The sequence below is a fragment of the Pristiophorus japonicus genome, chromosome 13, assembly GCF_044704955.1.
Source record: "Pristiophorus japonicus isolate sPriJap1 chromosome 13, sPriJap1.hap1, whole genome shotgun sequence".
Taxonomy (NCBI): Eukaryota; Metazoa; Chordata; class Chondrichthyes; family Pristiophoridae; genus Pristiophorus; species Pristiophorus japonicus.
In genome coordinates, this window is record NC_091989.1 from 73,050,073 (window position 1) to 73,069,468 (window position 19,396).

Consider the following 19,396-nt stretch of genomic DNA (forward strand, 5'->3'; position numbering starts at 1 on the left):
ATGTTTCTATTTAAGGAGATATTTCATAACAAATATAATAAATCTCAGCAAAGATTTATTCCAGTCAGAAATAACGAGGATGAACCACCCCTGGATAACTAAGGAAGTAAAGGGTGGTATCAAAGGCATACAATGTTGCGAAGGACAGTAGAAGGCTAGAAGATTGGGACATTTTTAGAAACCAGCAAAGGATGACTAAAAAAAACGATAAAGACAGAGAAGATAGCATATGAGAGTAAACTAGCAAGAAATATAAAAACAGACAGTAAGAGCTTCTACAGGTATATAAAAAGGAAACGAGTAGCTAAAGTAAATGTTGGTCCCTTAGAGGATCAGACTGGAGAATTAATAATGGGAAATAGCAGAGACTTTGAACACATATTTTGTATCGGTCTTCACAGTAGAAGACACTAAAAACTTCCCAATAATTGATAACAAGCTATTATGGGGGGGGAGGGGTGGAGAGAAATTTAAAACAATCACCATCACTGGAGATAAAGTACTAGGCAAACTAATGGGACCTGATGGCCTGCATCCTAGGGTCTTAAAAGAAGTGGCTGCAGAGATAGTGGATGAATTGGTTGTAATCTACCAAAATCCCATGAATTTGGGTGAGGTCCCAGCGGATTGGAAAACCGCAAATCTAACACCCCTATTTAAGAAACAGAAAGCAGGAAACTATAGACCAGTAAACCTAACATCTGTCATTGGAAAAATGCTGGAGTCCACCATTAAGGAAGGACATTTAGAAAATCATAATGCAGTCAAGCAGAGTCAGCATGGTTCTATGAAAGGGAAATCATGTTTGACAAATTTGCTGGAGTTCTTTGAGGATGTAACAAGCAGGATGGATAAAGGGGAACCAGTGGATGTGGTGTATTTGGATTTCCAGAAGGCATTCGATAAGGTGCCACATAAAAGGTTGCTGCACAAGAGCTCACGGTGTTGGGGGCAATATATTAGTGTGGATAGAGGATTGGCTAACTAACAGTACAGAGAGTCGGGATAAACGGGTCATTTTCAGGCTGACAAACTGGAACTAGTAGGGTGCCACAGGGATCAATGCTGGGGCCTCAATTATTTACAATTTATATTAATGACTTGGATGAAGGGACTGAGTGTAACATAGCCAAATTTGCTGATGATACAAAGGTAGGTGGGAAAGCAAGTTGTGAGGAGGACTCAAAGAATCTACAAAGGCATATAGATAGGCTCAGTGAGTGGGCAAAAATTTGGCAGATGGACCATAAAATGTGGGAAAATGTGGGAAATTGGTAGGAAAAATAAAAAAGCAAATTATTTAAATGGGGAGCGATTACAAAATGCTGTAGTACAGAGGGATCTGGGGATTCTTGTACATGAAATGCAAAATGTTACTATGCAGATACAGCAAGTAATCAGGAAGGCAAATGCAATGTTGGCCTTTATTGCAAGGGGAATGCAGTATAAAAGTAAGGAAGTCTTGCTGCAACTGTACAGGGCATTGGTAAGACCACACCTGGAGTACTGCGTACAATTTGGGTCTTCTTATTTATACTTGCATTGGAGGCAGTTCAGAGAAGGTTCACGAGATTGATTCCTGAGATGAAGGGGTTGTCACATGAGGAAAGGTTGAGCAGCTTGGGCCTATACTCCTTGGAGTTTAGAAAATTGAGGGGTGATCTTATTGAAACATAAGATTCTGAGGGGGCTTGACAGGGTAGATGCAGAGAGGATGGTTCCCCTTATGGGGGAATCTAGAACTAAGGGGCATAGTTTCAGAATAAGGGGCCGCCCATTTCAAACAGATATGAGGAGGAAATCTTTCTCTCAGCAGGTGGTGAATCTTTGGAATTCTCTGCCCAGAGAGCTATGGAGGCTGGGTCTTTGAACATATTTAAGGTGGAGATAGACAGGTTTTTGAAGGGAGTCAAGGGTTATGGGGAGCGGGTGGGGAAATGGAGTTGAGGCCAGGATCAGATCAGCCATGATCTTATTGAATGGCGGAGCGGGCTCGAGGGGCCAAATGGCTGACTCCTGCTCCTATTTCTTATGTTCTTATGTTTCCACTGGTTGGAGAGTCTAAAACTAGGGGGCATAGTCTCAGGATAAGGGGATCGGCCATTTAAGACTGAGATGAGGAGGAATTTCTTCACTCAGAGGATGTGATTCTTTGGAATTCTCTATCCCAAAGGGCTGTGGATGCTGAATCGTTGAGTATATTCAAGGCTGAGATAAATAGATTTTTGGACTCTGGGGGAATCAAGCGATATGGGGAATGGACGGGAAAGTGGATTTGAGGTCGAAGATCAGCCATGATATTGAATGGCGGAGCAGGCTCGAGGGGCTGTATGGCCTACGCCTGTGCTCATGTTCTGCCCTCATGTTATAACTTGGCTCTGACTTTACACAGTTAAATTTAAAAATGACCCAAAGAAGTTCAATACCATTAAACTGACTACAATTTATTTGTAAAAATCTTCTATCTACACACACTTCCAGTCAGCTATCCCCATTAGAAATTCATATGGTCACATTTATGATGGTAACTGACTATGTAAATGTGTCACACTGTAATTGTACTCTCCTGCCAATGGTGGCACTGTGACACCTTAGTTTCACACCTCCCAACCCCTTTGGCCTGCTTAAAGTTCACAGTAACTTACACACCAACCAACTCCTCTGCTTCCCAAATTATGGAATATTTTGCTATTTATCTATAAATATCAAATCAAAGTACTATGTAGAAACAAGGACAGAATATATAACTGTAGATGGGGATGAGTTACGTCTACATACCCTATTCTAGTTATTCCCCACCCTCTAAATGTGCTTCACCTTCAGTCTCCACTCAGTCATGCCTCCCCATGTGTAAATGTCAGGAACCCATCGAGCAGATGATCAGAAAATGCATGGGTAATACAGAAACAGCAAGATATACCTACCAGTGGCGGCACAATGATATAGAAGTTACGCAGATGCATATTTTTAGAGCTTCGGAATTCAGGAGAAAATACCTCCACCAGCATCTTGAAGTATTCAGTCCCCTCTGCGGAGTTTCTGGTTAGATCAGTAAGGACAGAGTCCAGCTGTCTAACAATGAAAAACATGCAGGACAGAAAGGTGAAATAAGATCTCACTGCAAACACCAACTTAATTTAATATGAGGAATGATATTAAACGGACAACAATAGCATTTCTCGGGCCGGTGAGGAAAGAACAAGGAGGTTAATACAAATGGAAAAACAATTCTGGTGGGGAAATGGTTCCGATCTGTGTCCAGATCAGCTGTCCAATGTGATTAGAAAATAAAAGAAAGTGAATGCGTGATGCTGATTAACGTAGACGGTTGATTCAGTAGATGTACTTGGTTTGATACTACCTCTCTCGGGTAAGCTGTGACTTTAACCGCAGCACGTGCCTGCTAACGTTACCTGGCAGCTGTTTGTGTTTCTTCTGAAAGTCCTTCTTCTTTCACAAGCTCCTCAAAGTTCACAATATCCTCCAAGTCTGGAACAAACCTAAACCAGAATTGATTCACTATAAGCTCAGTGCTGCATGTGCCAAGGTTGGACAGTTGTATGTACTTTTGCAATGAAACATTACCTTATTGCATTACTGCAACAATGCAGGCCTCCAGACCGAATCATCCGCACATAGCCCATTGCATTCCCTGAAAGGAAAACCATTGATTGGAGAACAAAGCATTCAGCTATTCTACAAACATCACATACTCTCTCGTAGCAAGGGAACAGCATTCCATTATTTATATTCTCATCAGGACATAAACACTTCTGGGTTAACTAAACAACCAGTTTGTTTTTCCACACATGAACAGTACTCAACTAGCAAAATCAAGCCTATGCAGAGCACACATTACATAGAATGCATTGCACAGAAACAGGCCATTCTGGCCAACTGCGTCAGCGAGAGGCATGAGTCCGGGGTTGGCGAGAGGCCTATAAATGGCCAACGGGGCGGCAGTCGGGAGGTGCGTGGGTCCGGGGTCGGCGAGAGGCCTATAAATGGCCCAACGGGGCGGCAGTCGGGAGGTGCGTGGGTCCGGGGTCGGCGAGAGGCCTATAAATGGCCCAACGGGGCGGCAGTCGGGAGGTGCGTGGGTCCGGGGTCGGCGAGAGGCCTATAAATGGCCCAACGGGGCGGCAGTCGGGAGGTGCGTGGGTCCGGGGTCGGCGAGAGGCCTATAAATGGCCCAACGGGGCGGCAGTCGGGAGGTGCGTGCCAGTGCAGCTACAGGGAGAGGGCAAAAAAGAATTAGAAAGAAATAGAAAGGTGACGTCACAGCCAAGGGGGTAAGTGATTGGTAAGTAGTTATTCTTTTTTCTCTTCTATATCAGTGAGTAACTTTTAGCACTGTTGTTGCCAATTTAAGTGTATCTAAGGGTTAAGTCAAAGCAGGAGAGCTCAGACACATGTTATGCTCCTCCTGTAATATGTGGGAAATCAGGGACGCCTCCGGTGTCCCTGCCGACTACGTGTGCGGAAAATGTATCTGCCTCCAGCTCTTGACAAACCGCGTTGCGGAATTGGAGCTGCGGGTGGATTCACTCTGGAGCATGCACGATGCTGAGAATAACGTGAATAGCATGTTTAGTGAGTTGGTCTTACCGCAGGGAAAGAGTACACAGCCAGATAGGGAATGAAGACCAACAGGAAGAGCAGGGCAAGGAAGGTAGTGCAAGGGTCCCCTGCGGTCATCCCCCTGCAAAACAGATACACCGCTTTGAGTACTGTTGAGTACTCATCAGGGGGGAGCAGCAGCAGCCAAGTTCATGGCACCGTGGCCAGCTCTGCTGCACAGGAGGGCAAGAAAAAGAGTGGGAGAGCGATAGTGATAGGGGATTCAATTGTAAGGGGAATAGATAGGCATTTCTGCGGCCGCAACTGAGACTCCAGGATGGTATGTTGCCTCCCTGGTGCAAGGGTCAAGGATGTCTCGGAGCGGGTGCAGGACATTCTGAAAAGGGAGGGTGATCAGCCAGTTGTCGTGGTGCGCATAGGTAAAAAACGGGATGAGGTCCTACGAGGCAAATTTAGGGAGCTAGGAGCTAAATTTAAAAGTAGGACCTCAAAAGTAATAATCTCAGGATTGCTACCAGTGCCACGTGCTAGTCAGAGTAGGAATCGCAGGATAGCTCAGATGAATACGTGGCTTGAGGAGTGGTGCAGAAGGGAGCGATTCAAATTCCTGGGACATTGGAACCGGTTCTGGGGGAGGTGGGACCAGTACAAACCGGACGATCTACACCTGGGCAGGACCGGAACCAATGTCCTTAGTGGAGTGTTTGCTAGTGCTATTGGGGAGGAGTTAAACGAATATGGCAGGGGGATGGGAACCTCTGCAGGGAGACAGGGGGAAATAAAAAGCAGGCAGAAGCAAAATATAGAAAGGAGAATAGTAAAAGTGGAGGGCAGAGAAACCCAAGGCAAAAAACAAAAAGGGCCACATTACAGCAAAATTCTAAAGGGGCAAAGTGTGTTAAAAAAACAAGCCTGGAGGCTCTGTGCCTCAATGCGAGGAGTATTCGGAATAAGGTGGACGAATTAACTGTGCAGATAGCAGTTAGCGGATACGATGTGATTGGCATCACGGAGACATGGCTCCAGGGGTATTCAACATTCAGGAAGGATAGACAGAAAGGAAAAGGAGGCAGGGTGGCGTTGCTGGTTAAAGATGAAATCAATGCAATTGTAAGGAAGGACATTAGCTTGGATGATGTGGAATCGCTAAGGGTCAGCTGCGGAATGCCAAAGGGCTGAAAACGCGAGTGGGTGTTGTGTATAGACCACCAAATAGTAGTAGTGAGGTTGGGGACAGCATCAAGCAAGTAGTAAGGGATGTGTGCAATAAAGGTACAGCAGTAATTATGGGCGACTTTAATCTACACATTGATTGGGCTAACCAAACTGGTAGCAATGCGGTGGAGGAGGATTTCCTGGAGTGTATTAGGGATGGTTTTCTAGACCAATATGTCGAGGATCCAACTAGGGAGCTGGCCATCCAAGACTGGGTATTGTGTAATGAGAAAAGACTAATTAGCAATCTTGTTGTGCGAGGTCCCTGGGAAAAGTGACCATATATGGTAGAATTCCTATTAAAAGTGAATTTATAAAAAGGTAACTTCGGGTATGAGTGTGAAAGTAACTAGACGCTATGAGTATTAAATGGTTGACGTTGATAAGCAATGGAAATTATGGCAAAATAAGATCACATGGATGAACTTCAGCAATTGTACATCCCTGTCTGGAGTAAATAAAAACTGGGAAGGTGGCTCAACCATGGCTAACAAAGGAAATTAAGGATAGTGTTAAAGCCAAGGAAGAGACATATAAATTAGCTAGAAAAAGCAACAAATCTGAGGACTGGGAGAAATTTAGAATTCAACAGAGGAGGACTAAGGGTTTAATTAAGAGGGGGAAAATAGAGTACGAGTGGAAACTTGCAGGGAATATAAAAACTGACTGCAAAAGCTTCTATAAATATGTGAAGAGAAAAAGATTAGTGAAGACAAACGGATTGCAGTCGGATTCAGGTGAAATTATAATGGGGAACAAAGAAATGGCAGACCAATTGAACCAATACCTCGGTTCTGTCTTCACGAAAGAAGATACAAATAACCTTCCGAAGGTACTAGGGGACAGTGGGTCTAGTGAGAAGGAGGAACTGAAGGATATCCTTATTAGGCGGGAAATTGTGTTAGGGAAATTGATGGGATTGAAGGCCGATAAATCCCCGGAGCCTGATAGTCTGCATCCCAGAGTGCTCAAGGAAGTGGCCCTAGAAATAGTGGATGCATTGGTGATCATTTTCCAACAGTCTATCGAATCTGGATCAGTTCCTATAGACTGGAGGGTAGCTAAAGTAACACCACTTTTTAAAACAGGACGGAGGGAGAAAACGGGTAATTATAGAACTTAGCTTGAAATGTTGGGAAAATGTTGGAATCGATCATGAAGGACGAAATAGCAGCGCATTTGGAAAGCGGTGACAGGATGGGACCAAGTCAGCATGGATTTATGAAAGGGAAATCACGCTCGACGAATCTTCTGGAATTTTTTGAGGATGCAACGAGCAGAGTGGACAAGGGAGAACCAGTGGATGTGGTGTATTTGGACTTTCAGAAGGCTTTTGACAAGGTCCCGCACAAGAGACTGTTGTGCAAAGTCAAAGCACATGATATTGGGGGTAATATACTGACGTGGATAGGGAACTGGTTGGCAGACAGGAAGCAGAGAGTCGGGATAAACGGGTCCTTTTCAGAATGGCAGGCAGTGACTAGTGGAGTGCCGCAGGGCTCAGTGCTGGGACCCCAGCTCTTTACAATATACATTAACGATTTGGATGAAGGAATTGAGTGTAATATCTCCAAGTTTGCAGATGACACTAAACTGGGTGGCGGTGTGAGCTGTGAGGAGGACGCCAAGAGGCTGCAGGGTGACTTGGACAGGTTCGGTGAGTGGGCAAATGCATGGCAGATGCAGTATAATGTGGATAAATGTGAGATTATCCATTTTGGGGGCAAAAACACCAAGGCAGAATATTATCTGAATAGGAAAAGGGGAGGTGCAACGAGACCTGGGTGTCATGGCTTATCAGTCACTGAAAGTGGGCACGCAGGTACAGCAGGCGGTGAAGGCGGCAAATGGTATGTTGGCCTTCATAGCTAGGGCATTTGAATATAGGAGCAGGGAGGTCTTACTGCAGTTGTACAGGGCCTTATTGAGGCCTCAGCTGGAATATTGTGTTCAGTTTTGGTCTCCTAGTCTGAGGAAGGACGTTCTTGCTATTGAGGGAGTGCAACGAAGGTTCAACAGACTGATTCCAGGGATGGCTGGGCTGTCATATGAGGAGAGACTATATCAACTGGGCCTTTATTCACTGGAGTTTAGAAGGATGAGAGGGGAATATTTAAAATAATGAAAGGGATAGACAAGATAGAGGCAGAGAGGTTGTTTCCACTGGTCGGGGAGACTAGAACTAGGGGGCACAGCCTCAAAATACGGGGGAGCCAATTTAAAACCGAGGTGAGAAGGAATTTCTTCTCCCAGAGGGTTGTGAATCTGTGGAATTCTCTGCCCAAGGAAGCAGTTGAGGCTAGCTCATTGAATGTATTCAAGTCACAGATAGATAGATTTTTAACCAATAAGGGAATTAAGGGTTACGGGGAACGGGCAGGTAAGTGGAGCTGAGTCCACGGCCAGATCAGCCATGATCTTGTTGAAAGGCGGAGCAGGCTCGAGGGGCTAGATGGCCTACTCCTGTTCCTAATTCTTATGTTCTTATGTATCTCATAGAAACAGAAGATTCTGATGGGACCGGACAGGTTAGATGCAGGAAGAATGTTCCCAATGTTGGGGAAGTCCAGAACCATGGGACATAGTCTTGGGATAAGGGGTAGGCCATTTAGGACAGATGAGGAGAAACTTCTTCACTCACGAGAGTTGTTAACCTGTGGAATTCCCTGCCGCAGAGTTGTTGATGCCAGTTCACTGGATATATTCAAGAGGGAGTTAGATATGGCTCTTACGGTTAAGGGAATCAAGGGGTATGGAGAGAAAGCAGGAAAGGGGTACTGAGGGAATGATCAGCCATGATCTTATTGAATGGTGGTGCAGGCTCGAAGGGCCGAATAGCCTACTCCTGAACCTATTTTTCTATGTTTGTAACTGGTTAGTGCCGGTGTTTCTGCTCCACATGAGCCTCTTCCCATGCCACCCTATCGCGTGTCTTTCTATTGCTTTCTCCCTCATTTGTTTATCTAGCTTCCCCTTAAATGTATCTATGCTGCTCTCCTGAACTATTCCCTGTGGTAGTGAGTTCCACATTCTCACCATTCTCCTGGTAAAGAACTTTCTCCTTATTGGATTTGTTAGTGACGATCTTGTATTCATGGCCTAGAGTTCTGGTCTTGCCAGCAAGTGGAAACATCTGTACGACGATCCTATCAAACCCTAATCCTAAAGACCTCCATCAGCTCATCCCTCAGCATTAGTTGGATTTTACGACTGAAGTAACTAAGTTACTATTTTTTTAGAACTTTGTGACTAGAATATCTGCCGATTATTGTGGGCCAATGCATCAGCAGGCGTAGTACCGGTACATATACACCAGGCTGTCACCCGCTTCATTCCCGGCTCCATTCATCTCAAATAGGGTTGTCGCAGGAGCGCCACTCCCCATCCCCTCTTCCGCTTTCTAGACACCTGTTCCACGTAAAACTTTTAGTTTTTAAATTCAACATAATCTCCTACAGACATCATCATCCCCTTCACCAAGGCCCAAATCCACATTTCCATCAGCACAACAGGACTGAGCATCTTTCAGCAATATCAGTAAATCACAATCTCTATCTAGAAACACAAGAGGAGCCCGGAAATAGTATTGGTTTACACTGCATTCGAAGATCTGCAGTCACTTACCGATCTGGCTAATAAGCTGCCTGAACTGGTCGAGGTAACTCTGTCCCTCTGGAGTTAGCCCAAGTTTTCTGATGCCTCGATTAAACTTGTCTGCACGTTCAAAAGGATACTGTGAACAGAATAAGTTGCTTCATCTCACTAAAGTGTGATTGAATCGAGGAGCAAAGCCAACAATCGAGTCAGTAAGTCACCCTTTTACTGGTTTCACACATCAGATTCCACAATTTCAGCCATTCCTCCGGCAACTGCAAATGGGGGCCTGTGGTCGCACTATTCTGTTATTTTTTGCTCTACATTTCTCCGCTCTCCTCCACCACCCGGGGCATGTCTCTTTCTCCCCCCACCCCCTGCCCCCCCGGGGCATTCTCTCCCCCCACCCCCCGGGGCATATTCTCCCCACCCACCCACCCTCACCCCCAGGGCATATCTCCCCTCACCCCCCCTCCCCCCCAGGGCATATCTCCCCTCACCCCCCCTCCCCCCCAGGACATATCTCCCCTCACCCCCCCCCTCACCCCCAGGGCATATCTCCCCCCCTCCCCACCCCCACCCTTACCCCCAGGGATTTCTCCCCACAGGAGAGAGACTGTTTTTAATGAGATGTTGAGATCGGAACACTGTCCATTTAGCACTGCGAATGGGCTTACAACGGACACACGAACTGATCACCTGCCTAAACACAACCTACATCGTGACCCATTCAAAGTGCTGATTAAAGGCCACAGCACACAATAACCACAGCTACCTTTTGATCATTTTGGTCTTTTGTCTCCTTAAAGAATCGAATGTCTTTGATTAGTCGTGACTTGATGTGCTCATCATACATGAATTGGCTGAAAATATAAAACTTTTTCCTCAGAAACTGGTAGGTGAAATTGACCTGCAACAAAAATCGTAAGGACACAGCAGTTTGGGACATCAACATAACAACTTTGAATGTTAAGTTTCACAATCATTCAACTCAGTGAAGCGACAGAGTGCAGTGACAAATAGCTCCTTTTTGGATCCAGTTGTGGTGCATCTGATACCAGTCTGTGCTGGTGGCGCCCCCCCCCCCCCCCAAAACCCAGGCGCACACACTCACCATCCGCCACCCCCCTCCCCTACCCGCCAACCCTCTGGGTGTCTCTCCCGCTCTCGGTCAGTGCCCCCTCCGGGTCCCCCCCCTCCCCCGGGTCCCCTCTCCCCCCCCCCCCCCCGGGTCTCCTCTCCCCCCCCCCGGGTCCCCTCTCCCCCTCGGGTCCCCTCTCCCTCGCCCCCCTCGGTCCCCTCTCCTCTCCCCTCCCCCCCCACCCCCCGGTCCCCTCTCCTCTCCTCCCCCCCCCCCCCGCTCCTCCGGTCCACTCTTCCCCACCCCCCTCAGTTTCTCTCTCTCCCCCACTGTTTTTATTTCTCTCTTGCCCTCCTTTCCCAGTTTGTGTTTCTCTCTCTCTCCCACAGTTTGTGTTTCTCTCTCTCTCCCTCCCTCAATCCAGACAATTTTGCTGACCCTGATGCCACCATCCTCACAGCCAGCAATGAAGCTGTGTTTCCAAATAGCTGGGGAACCAACCGGGATCAGACAAGGTGAACGGGTTGCAAGCCACGATAGCCGGGGTACTGTGATATGCAAACCGCGCACACAAGGACCAGTCCTCCTGAGTCGCCAACAGCAGCGCCCGGGAGACCAATCACCCAATTCCAGTAGAATCCAGCCGAAAGCGTGAGAGTTGGTAGCCCTACCTTAGAGAGTGTGGTATCCAAATTTGCAGATGGTACCAAAATAGGAGAGATAGTTAATTCTTTACAAGGTCAAACGTAACTGCAAAGGGACACTGATAAGATTGGGGAATGGGTTAAAAAGTGGAAGGTGGAATTCGGTGAAGTGATATATTCTAGTGAAGCAAATACCAGCAGTAATTGTACTGTAATGGAAGCAGGCTCGGGGCTGTGGATCAGCAGAGGGGATTTGGTGCAGATTGATAGGACATTAAAAGCAGTACCTTAGACTGATAAGCCGGTTAAAAACTGCTCCTGGAATTCTAGCCTTCACCTCCAGAGGTATAGAGTATAAAAGCCAAGAGGTAATGATGAGCCCATATAAGACCTCCGTTGAATATTATATGCAGTATTAGTCTCCACATTAGAGGAAGGATATTCAGACTTTAGAGACGGTGCAACTCAGATTAGCTCGGAAGCTGCCTGGTATGAGCAAATACAAAAAAACAAAAAATATGGTGTTCTTTCATTAGAATGCAGATTACAGGGCAATATGATAATTAGGAAAGGATGGGACAGGGTAGATAGGAGACTGTTTCCAGACATTGGGTAGCCAACGAGGGGCCACAGATACAAAATTAAATATGAGATTTAGAATAGAGGGCAGGAGAGACTTCTTCAAAGAGTTGTAAAGTTGAGGAATTCACTTCGTTAGTGGCGGAGGCAGACACTAGGGCAACATTTCAGGTTAAATTGGAGAGGTGGATGAAGGGAAAGGGGTTGAAGGGATACGAAGGAAGACACAAATAACCTTCCAGAAGTACTAGGGGACCGAGGGTCTAGTGAGAAGGAGGAACTGAAGGATATCCTTATTAGGCAGGAAATTGTTTTAGGGAAATTGATGGGATTGAAGGCCGATAAATCCCCGGGGCCCGATAGTCTGCATCCCAGAGTACTTAAGGAAGTGGCCCTAGAAATAGTGAATGAATTGGTGACCATTTTCCAACATTCTATTGACTCTGGATCAGTTCCTATGGACTGGAGGGTAGCTAATGTAACACCACTTTTTAAAAAAGGAGGGAGAGAGAAAGCAGGTAATTATAGACCAATTAGCCTGACATCAGTAGTGGGGAAAATGTTGGAATAAATTATTAAAGATGAAATAACAGCACATTTGGAAAGCAATAACAGGATAGGACCAAGTCAGCATGGATTTATTGAAAGGGAAATCATGCTTGACAAATCTTCTGGAATTTTTGGAGGATGTAACTAGCAGAGTGGACAAGGGAGAACCAGTGGATGTGGTGTATTTGGACTTTCAAAAGGCTTTTGACAAGGTCCCGCACAAGAGATTGGTGTGCAAAATCAAAGCACATGTTATTGGGGATAATGTACTGACTGGTTGGCAGACAGGAAGCAGAGAGTCGGGATAAACGGGTCCTTTTCAGAATGGGAGGCAGTGACTAGTGGAGTGCCGCAGGGCTCAGTGCTGGGACCCCAGCTCTTTACAATATACATTAACGATTTGGATGAAGGAATTGAGTGTAATATCTCCAAGTTTGCAGATGACACTAAACTGGGTGGTGGTGAGCTGTGAGGGGGACACTAAGAGGCTGCAGGGTGACTTGGACAGGTTAGGTGAATGGGAAAATGCATGGCAGATGCAGTATAATGTGGATAAATGTGAGGTTATCCATTTTGGGGACAAAAACACGAAGGCAGAATATTATCTGAATGGCGGCAGATTAGGAAAAAGGGAGGTGCAACTAGACCTGGGTGTCGTGGTTCGTCAGTCATTGAAGGTTGGCATGCAGGTACAGCAGGCGGTGAAGAAGGCAAATGATATGTTGGCCTTCATAGATAGGGGATTTGAGTATAGGAGAAGGGAGGTCTTACTGCACTTGTACAGGGTCTTAGTGAGGCCTCACCTGGAATATTGTGTTCAGTTTTGGTCTCCTACTCTGAGGAAGGACATTCTTGCTATTGAGGGAGTGCAGCGAAGGTTCACCAGACTAATTCCAGGGATGGCTGGACTGTCATATGAGGAGAGACTGGATCAACTGGGCCTTTAGGATGAGAGGGGATCTCATAGAAACGTATAAGATTCTGACGGGACTGGACAGGTTAGATGCGGGAAGAATGTTCCCGATGTTGGGGAAGTCCAGAACCAGGGGAGACGGTCTTAGGATAAGGGGTAGGCCATTTAGGACTGAGATGAGGAGAAACTTCTTCACTCCGAGAGTTGTTAACCTGTGGAATTCCCTGCCGCAGAGAGTTGTTGATGCCAGTTCATTGGATATATTCAAGAGGGAGTTAGATATGGCTCTTACGGCTAAGGGGATCAAGGGGTATGGAGAGAAAGCAGGAAAGGCGTACTGAGGAAAGGATCAGCCATGATCTTACTGAATGGTGGTGCAGGCTCGAAGGGCCGAATTGCCTACTCCTGCACCTATTTTCTATGTTTCTATGGGAAGAGGGCGAGTAAGGAAGTACAAGCTCATGGAGGGTGAACACCAACATGGACTGGTTGGGCCAAATGGCCTGTTCCCATGTTGAAACGTCGGTGTTATTCTACGCATGTCTCCATACACAATTACCACTAACAATGGGAGAAAGCCATGAGAAAGTTGAAGGGTTAAACTGTGAGAGAGAGGGGAACAATGGAGATATCTTTCTCACAGCCCAGTGACTTCAACGTCAGTTCTACTGTGCACATCACACACATGTTCATTGATCAGCTTTTGTGACACCGCCCAACCAGTTACCCATTCTTTTGCAAATTTCTTTAACAATTCATCCCGGTATGAAGGACACTTACTGTTGTGTTCATAATGCCTGTTCCATGCGTACGGATTGAGTTTGCGACATGCCTAATGTTGATTGTATTCAGGTGTTTATTGTTGCTTGTGCGCTCAATGAAGATCTGTAACATGTAATGAAACAGAATTTCAAACTTCATTCTGACAAAGTTTCTCCTAATTATGCGTCACAAAAATCTGCGCTATCAATTCCTAAAAATGTACCTGGTTGTTGAGATTGTAGAGATACCTTGAAACAAACACATGGATATTTCGCATTATCTCCAGAACATCTAACCCCTGCAAACAATTTAAACAATAAAAATAACATTAGAAAAGAATGCTGCAATTGCCTTGCACTAACTAATTGTCTGGTAAATAGTTACATTGTAATGGTAAACATTAATCAATATATCAAGGGGTATGGCGAGAAAGCAGGAATGGGGTACTGAAGTTGCATGTTCAGCCATGAACTCATTGAATGGCGGTGCAGGCTCGAAGGGCCGAATGGCCTACTCCTGCACCTATTTTCTATGTTTCTATCAACATTAAACTGCAATAATGAATTCAAAAAGATAAATGAGAATGTAACGCTTGGTTTCGCTGGGAGTAGGAGTGCTATGATTCAGCACTAGGGTTCATGTTGTGCCAAATCCCAATCAGCCATACTTCTCCCCGTTCATCATTACAAAGCAGTCCTGGTAAATGCCACATACTAAAAAGCAGCTTGGCACTTACCTGTTCCAGGGTCTGGCTGGGAAGGTGTGCTTCGGTCATCGAGAGGCTGTAGCGCTGGGTTGCTAGGTTTCTCATTTCACTATAGGTGGCCCAGTCATGAATAGCCACTGTTGTCAGGTTATAGAAAGTCTTGTCCAGATAGTGAGTTACATATGCTGTTAAACATTTGTGAAAATTATTTTTAATTTGACATTATCTGTTACCAACTGCACAATGTGATGTTTAACATTGAACAAGCTGAAATCTGAACAGGAGCTAACCTTTGACGTCAATGAATCGGTTAAAGAAACGTATTGGTTTGATAGAGAAGAAATCGGTCAAGTCTTTGATGCCAACTCTGAATGGATTTCGATCATCTAATTTTAAATGTGTATGCACAGACAGTCGCAGGTCCTTCTCAATCTCCTTACACAGCTTATCCAAAAGGTGCTATTGGGGAAGGAGAGAAGGGAGGATGAGGGACCCAGGAGGAATGCAATAAAGAAAACAATAATTCTTCAACAGCTTTACAGACACATTATAAAACATTTAATGTGTGAAGCTTTTCTGAATGGCTTTGATTCAGGCAGCATCAAGAAACATTAATTCAGTCATTCCTTGCTTAAAGGAAGCTAAAAACAAGTGAAACTGTAACCTTCCCCTGCTGGAGAACTTTACAAATTATAAAACTAGATTGTAGAACCAGAACCCTGTCTAACATAAAAATCTCAGCCGCACCACAACAACCCCTCACACTCCAGTACAATGGCAGGCTGTCAGAGCCCCACACTGCCATGGAAACGCTGCATGCAATTGGGGGTAAATGGAGCCACATTTCCTTCGGCCTGCCATGAAAACCACAGCCTAACTGTGCAGCATGAGCACGCTTATTCTTCACCTGGCAAAGAGGGACTAATAAAACACAACCACATCGATTTTAATGGCACATTTATACTTCACTGATAGCACCTTAAACTCATCCAGAGTTGCTAAAGAGTTGTAAGGATGTGACCATCCCAACATGCACACAAATTACAGGTCATTTTAAAACATTAAAGTCTTATTGGAGGAAATCTAAGCAAATCTTGGAAGCTTTTCAATTCCCGATTTCTTAAGACAAGGCCTGTGTTTCAGACTGAAATAGAGATGCAGACCTGAGTTAGCTTAAATTTTGAACCAGGACAACGCATTTCAAATACACGCTGCAAATAATTAAAACAGCAACGCCTCATTTACCTCATTTAGCACATCCATGATTTCTTCATCAAAGCACTCCAGCAACACTTGGGTAGATTCCAGATGTCTTGCATGCATCATGGGCGGTACACAATCCCTCAAAGCACTAAACATGTACTAGTGAAATATCAAACCATGCAAAACAAGCATTAACATTTTATAACCAAGTACATCATCAGCAGTGTCTCAATGTACCTCTCCAGCATATTATACACAGAATATATATAGAATCTACGCCATTCTAACAGCTTATTTCCAAATCAACTTTCCACTCAACTTCATTTAATCATGAAGGAGATGATTCAAGAAATACTAATGATGTTTTTTTACCGCTATATGAAAAAGAACAGGACTTCAGTTCTTAAAGTTGAGGCCAATTTAGGGAGAGTGTGGGAGGGAGAGTAGCTCAGACAATCTTTGCTTTGTAATTACGCTAAGAGGCTGCAGGGTGATTTGGACAGGTTAGGTGAGTGGGCAAATGCATGGCAGATGCAATATAATGTGGATAAATGTGAGGTTATCCACTTTGAGGGCAAAAACACAAAGACAGATTATCTGAATGGTGACAGATTAGGAAAAGGGGAGGTGCAACGAGACCTGGGTGTCATGGTACATCAGCCATTGAAAGTTGGCATATAGGTGCAGCAGGAGGTTAAGGCGGCAAATGGTATGTTGGCCTTCATAGCTAGGGGATTTGAGTATAGGAGCAGGGAGGTCTTACTGCAGTTGTATAGGGCCTTGGTGAGGCCTCACCTGGAATATTGTGTTCAGTTTTGGTCTCCTAATCTGAGGAAGGACGTTCTTGCTATTGAGGGAGTGCAGCAAAGGTTCACCAGGATGGCAGGACTGACTTATGAGGAGAGGCTGGATCAACTGGGCCTATATTCACTGGAGTTTAGAAGGATGAGAGGGGATCTCATAGAAACATATAAAATTCTGACGGGACAGGACAGGTTAGATGCCAGAAGAATGTTCCCGATGTTGGGGAAGTCCAGAACCAGGGTACACAGTCTAAGGATAAGGGGTAAGCCATTTAGGACTGAGATGAGGAGAAACTTCTTCACTCAGAGTTGTTAACCTGTGGAATTCCCTGCCGCAGAGAGTTGTTGATGCCAGTTCATTGGATATATTCAAGAGGGAGTTAGATATGGCCCTTATGGCTAAAGGGATCAAGGGATATGGAGAGAAAGCAGAAAAGGGGTACGGAGGTGAATGATCAGCCATGATCTTATTGAATGGTGGTGCAGGCTCGAAGGGCTGAATGGCCTACTCCTGCACCTATTTTCTATGTTTACATCAGCATGATTGCTTGTCCGCATCTGACATTTCGAGAAACTGACGTTTAATGCAAAAATCAAAAGGACTTTAAGTGCTCTACTTCAATACTGATAAAGATTTCAGCACAAATATTTTAAATGCTTGGTTTTAAGAGTCAGGTTTGTACAATGCATTACATCTTGAAGGAAGAATTTTATATTAAAACTCTCTTTCAAAATAGTTCAGTAGGAAAGCACATTGATGTAGCAGTATCTTGTGTTCGACATGCACACACGGGATATGATAAAGCGGCCCGTTAGAGACAGCTTGGGCCAATGCCCCGACGTGACATCATAGCTTTCTATTGCAGTGACATCACAAATGAAGATCATTGCCCACAAGCCATGCTCTATTCATGCTGTGTCAGACAATTTGTCCTCACACCGTCTTTACCCAGCAATTAATACCACAAACACACTGCAGTGTTCCAATATTCTATAATATTTACAATTGTGTAAATTTGGTGGAATATACTTCCCCTTTTAAATATGCATCATATGTAACATGCATGCAGCTTCCAACATTGTTTTTTAATTATTCATTATGCAAGCGATGCTGACAAGTCCGGCAAATATTGCCCAATCCTAGTTGCCCCGAGAAGGTGGTGATGGCTCACCTTACTCTATGTAGCCGTTTTAATACAACTGAATGTTTTGCTAGGTCACTTCAGAGGGCAGTTAAGAGTCAACCACGTTCATGTGGGTCTGGAGTCACATATAGGCCAGAATGCATAAGGACAGCAGATTTCCATCTCTGAAGGGCATTAGTGAACCAGATGGATTTTCTAAACAATCCAACAGCTTCATGACATCAGCTTTGTTTTCTATTTTTGTTACATTATAAACGTAATTCAAATTGTCAAATTGCCAGTGAGAGATTTGAACTCACATTCGCTGGATTTCTAGTCCAGTAACATAGCCACTACACTCCTGGATGATGTCCATTATATGCATACCTCATTCAATATACAGATAAGTGAAACAGATAACTGTCGATTGATATGAATCCTGTAATGGTCACTAGTCCAAACAGCCCAGTTATATAAATATCAATATCATTTGCAGCTCTTACATGTACTCTTGCAAAATCTACAGCATTGTCATAAACATCATCCAAGTAGATGGGGAAAATGGTTCGATGCCAGTACAAGAAGTTGCAGTTGCACAGTACTTGTATCCTGCAAAATGAATCAAAATGTTAAAAGGCTGCTGCTTAGCCCAGAGTGGATTATAATGTGAATCCTTTCTCTCTGCTTCACTCACCGCTCCCTCAGCTCACTGATCAGGTCCAACTTCTTCAGCACTACTTGCAACAGCAGTAACTCTTCATCTCGGAATGTTTTCTTCAGGAGCCAAAATGAGAAAGACAGCATTTGTCAGATTAGGAGAGAGTGAACAGCAACCCATAGCAGGATTTAAAGGTTACAATATTCAGGTTTTTAAACAAGTACTACAGAACCATGTTACTTTTAATATACTGAATAATGTTTCATAACACTATTAAACTAATATTCAGCACGTAATTGCTACAGTTTGCATTACACAAGATCATAAGATACAAGACATTATGCTTACCATCTGGGTGCCCACACTCAACGCGAGTGCCACGACCAGTCTGCGCTCTTTGGTACTAGGTCCATTGAGAGCATTTTCAGCCAACACGAGGGCTGACAGCACATCCAAGCGTCGCTCACTGTACTTCTTGTCAGATATCACTCTTTTCTGAGGGAATAATATGATCAACTATTTTCCAAATGATCAAGCTGCTGTTCCTGGAATCTAAAAATTGTGATACTACATTGATAGCCAGCTAGCACAGGCAACAAAATGTGCATTTATTACAGCAGGGAAACCATTTTATGTGGAGTGAACACTCACTTTTGCACTTACAAGGGCTCAAACACACGATCATTTTTAATGTGATCACTGCAGCCATTTGTTTCCAGTCCAACAATTGTAAAAGTGATCCCATTTAAAGGAGTATTTAAGCTTAAGCTCAAAACAAAGCTGTAGTTGTGTTTTACCCACTATATCTACAGCCACAGTTCTTTAATTAAAGCTTCATGCTGGTAGTTACAGCTGCAAGTTTCCCCTTCGATGCCCTTCCCCACCACATTGAAAACCAAGTGATGCTCAGTGTTTGCAAATGACCACCTCACAGGTCAGAAGTTACCATTTTGATAACAAAAATGCATCAGAACGATTGACAGC

At 44.6% G+C, this 19,396-nt stretch overlaps 1 protein-coding gene across 1 annotated transcript in view; it reads right to left on the reverse strand.

Annotated features, from left to right (window-relative positions):
- washc4 (WASH complex subunit 4) overlaps nt 1-19,396 on the reverse strand; it is a 161,082-nt gene that overhangs the window by 21,101 nt on the left and 120,585 nt on the right. Inside the window, exons 10-22 of the mRNA XM_070896769.1 lie at nt 18,761-18,907; nt 18,449-18,528; nt 18,258-18,363; nt 15,870-15,986; nt 14,915-15,083; nt 14,655-14,809; nt 14,142-14,216; nt 13,937-14,041; nt 10,166-10,300; nt 9,421-9,529; nt 3,586-3,652; nt 3,414-3,500; nt 2,925-3,072 (exon numbers count right to left, since the gene is read on the reverse strand). Of these exons, the coding sequence (XP_070752870.1) occupies nt 2,925-3,072; nt 3,414-3,500; nt 3,586-3,652; nt 9,421-9,529; nt 10,166-10,300; nt 13,937-14,041; nt 14,142-14,216; nt 14,655-14,809; nt 14,915-15,083; nt 15,870-15,986; nt 18,258-18,363; nt 18,449-18,528; nt 18,761-18,907 (1,500 nt within the window). The remainder of the gene's footprint in view (nt 1-2,924; nt 3,073-3,413; nt 3,501-3,585; nt 3,653-9,420; nt 9,530-10,165; nt 10,301-13,936; nt 14,042-14,141; nt 14,217-14,654; nt 14,810-14,914; nt 15,084-15,869; nt 15,987-18,257; nt 18,364-18,448; nt 18,529-18,760; nt 18,908-19,396) is intronic.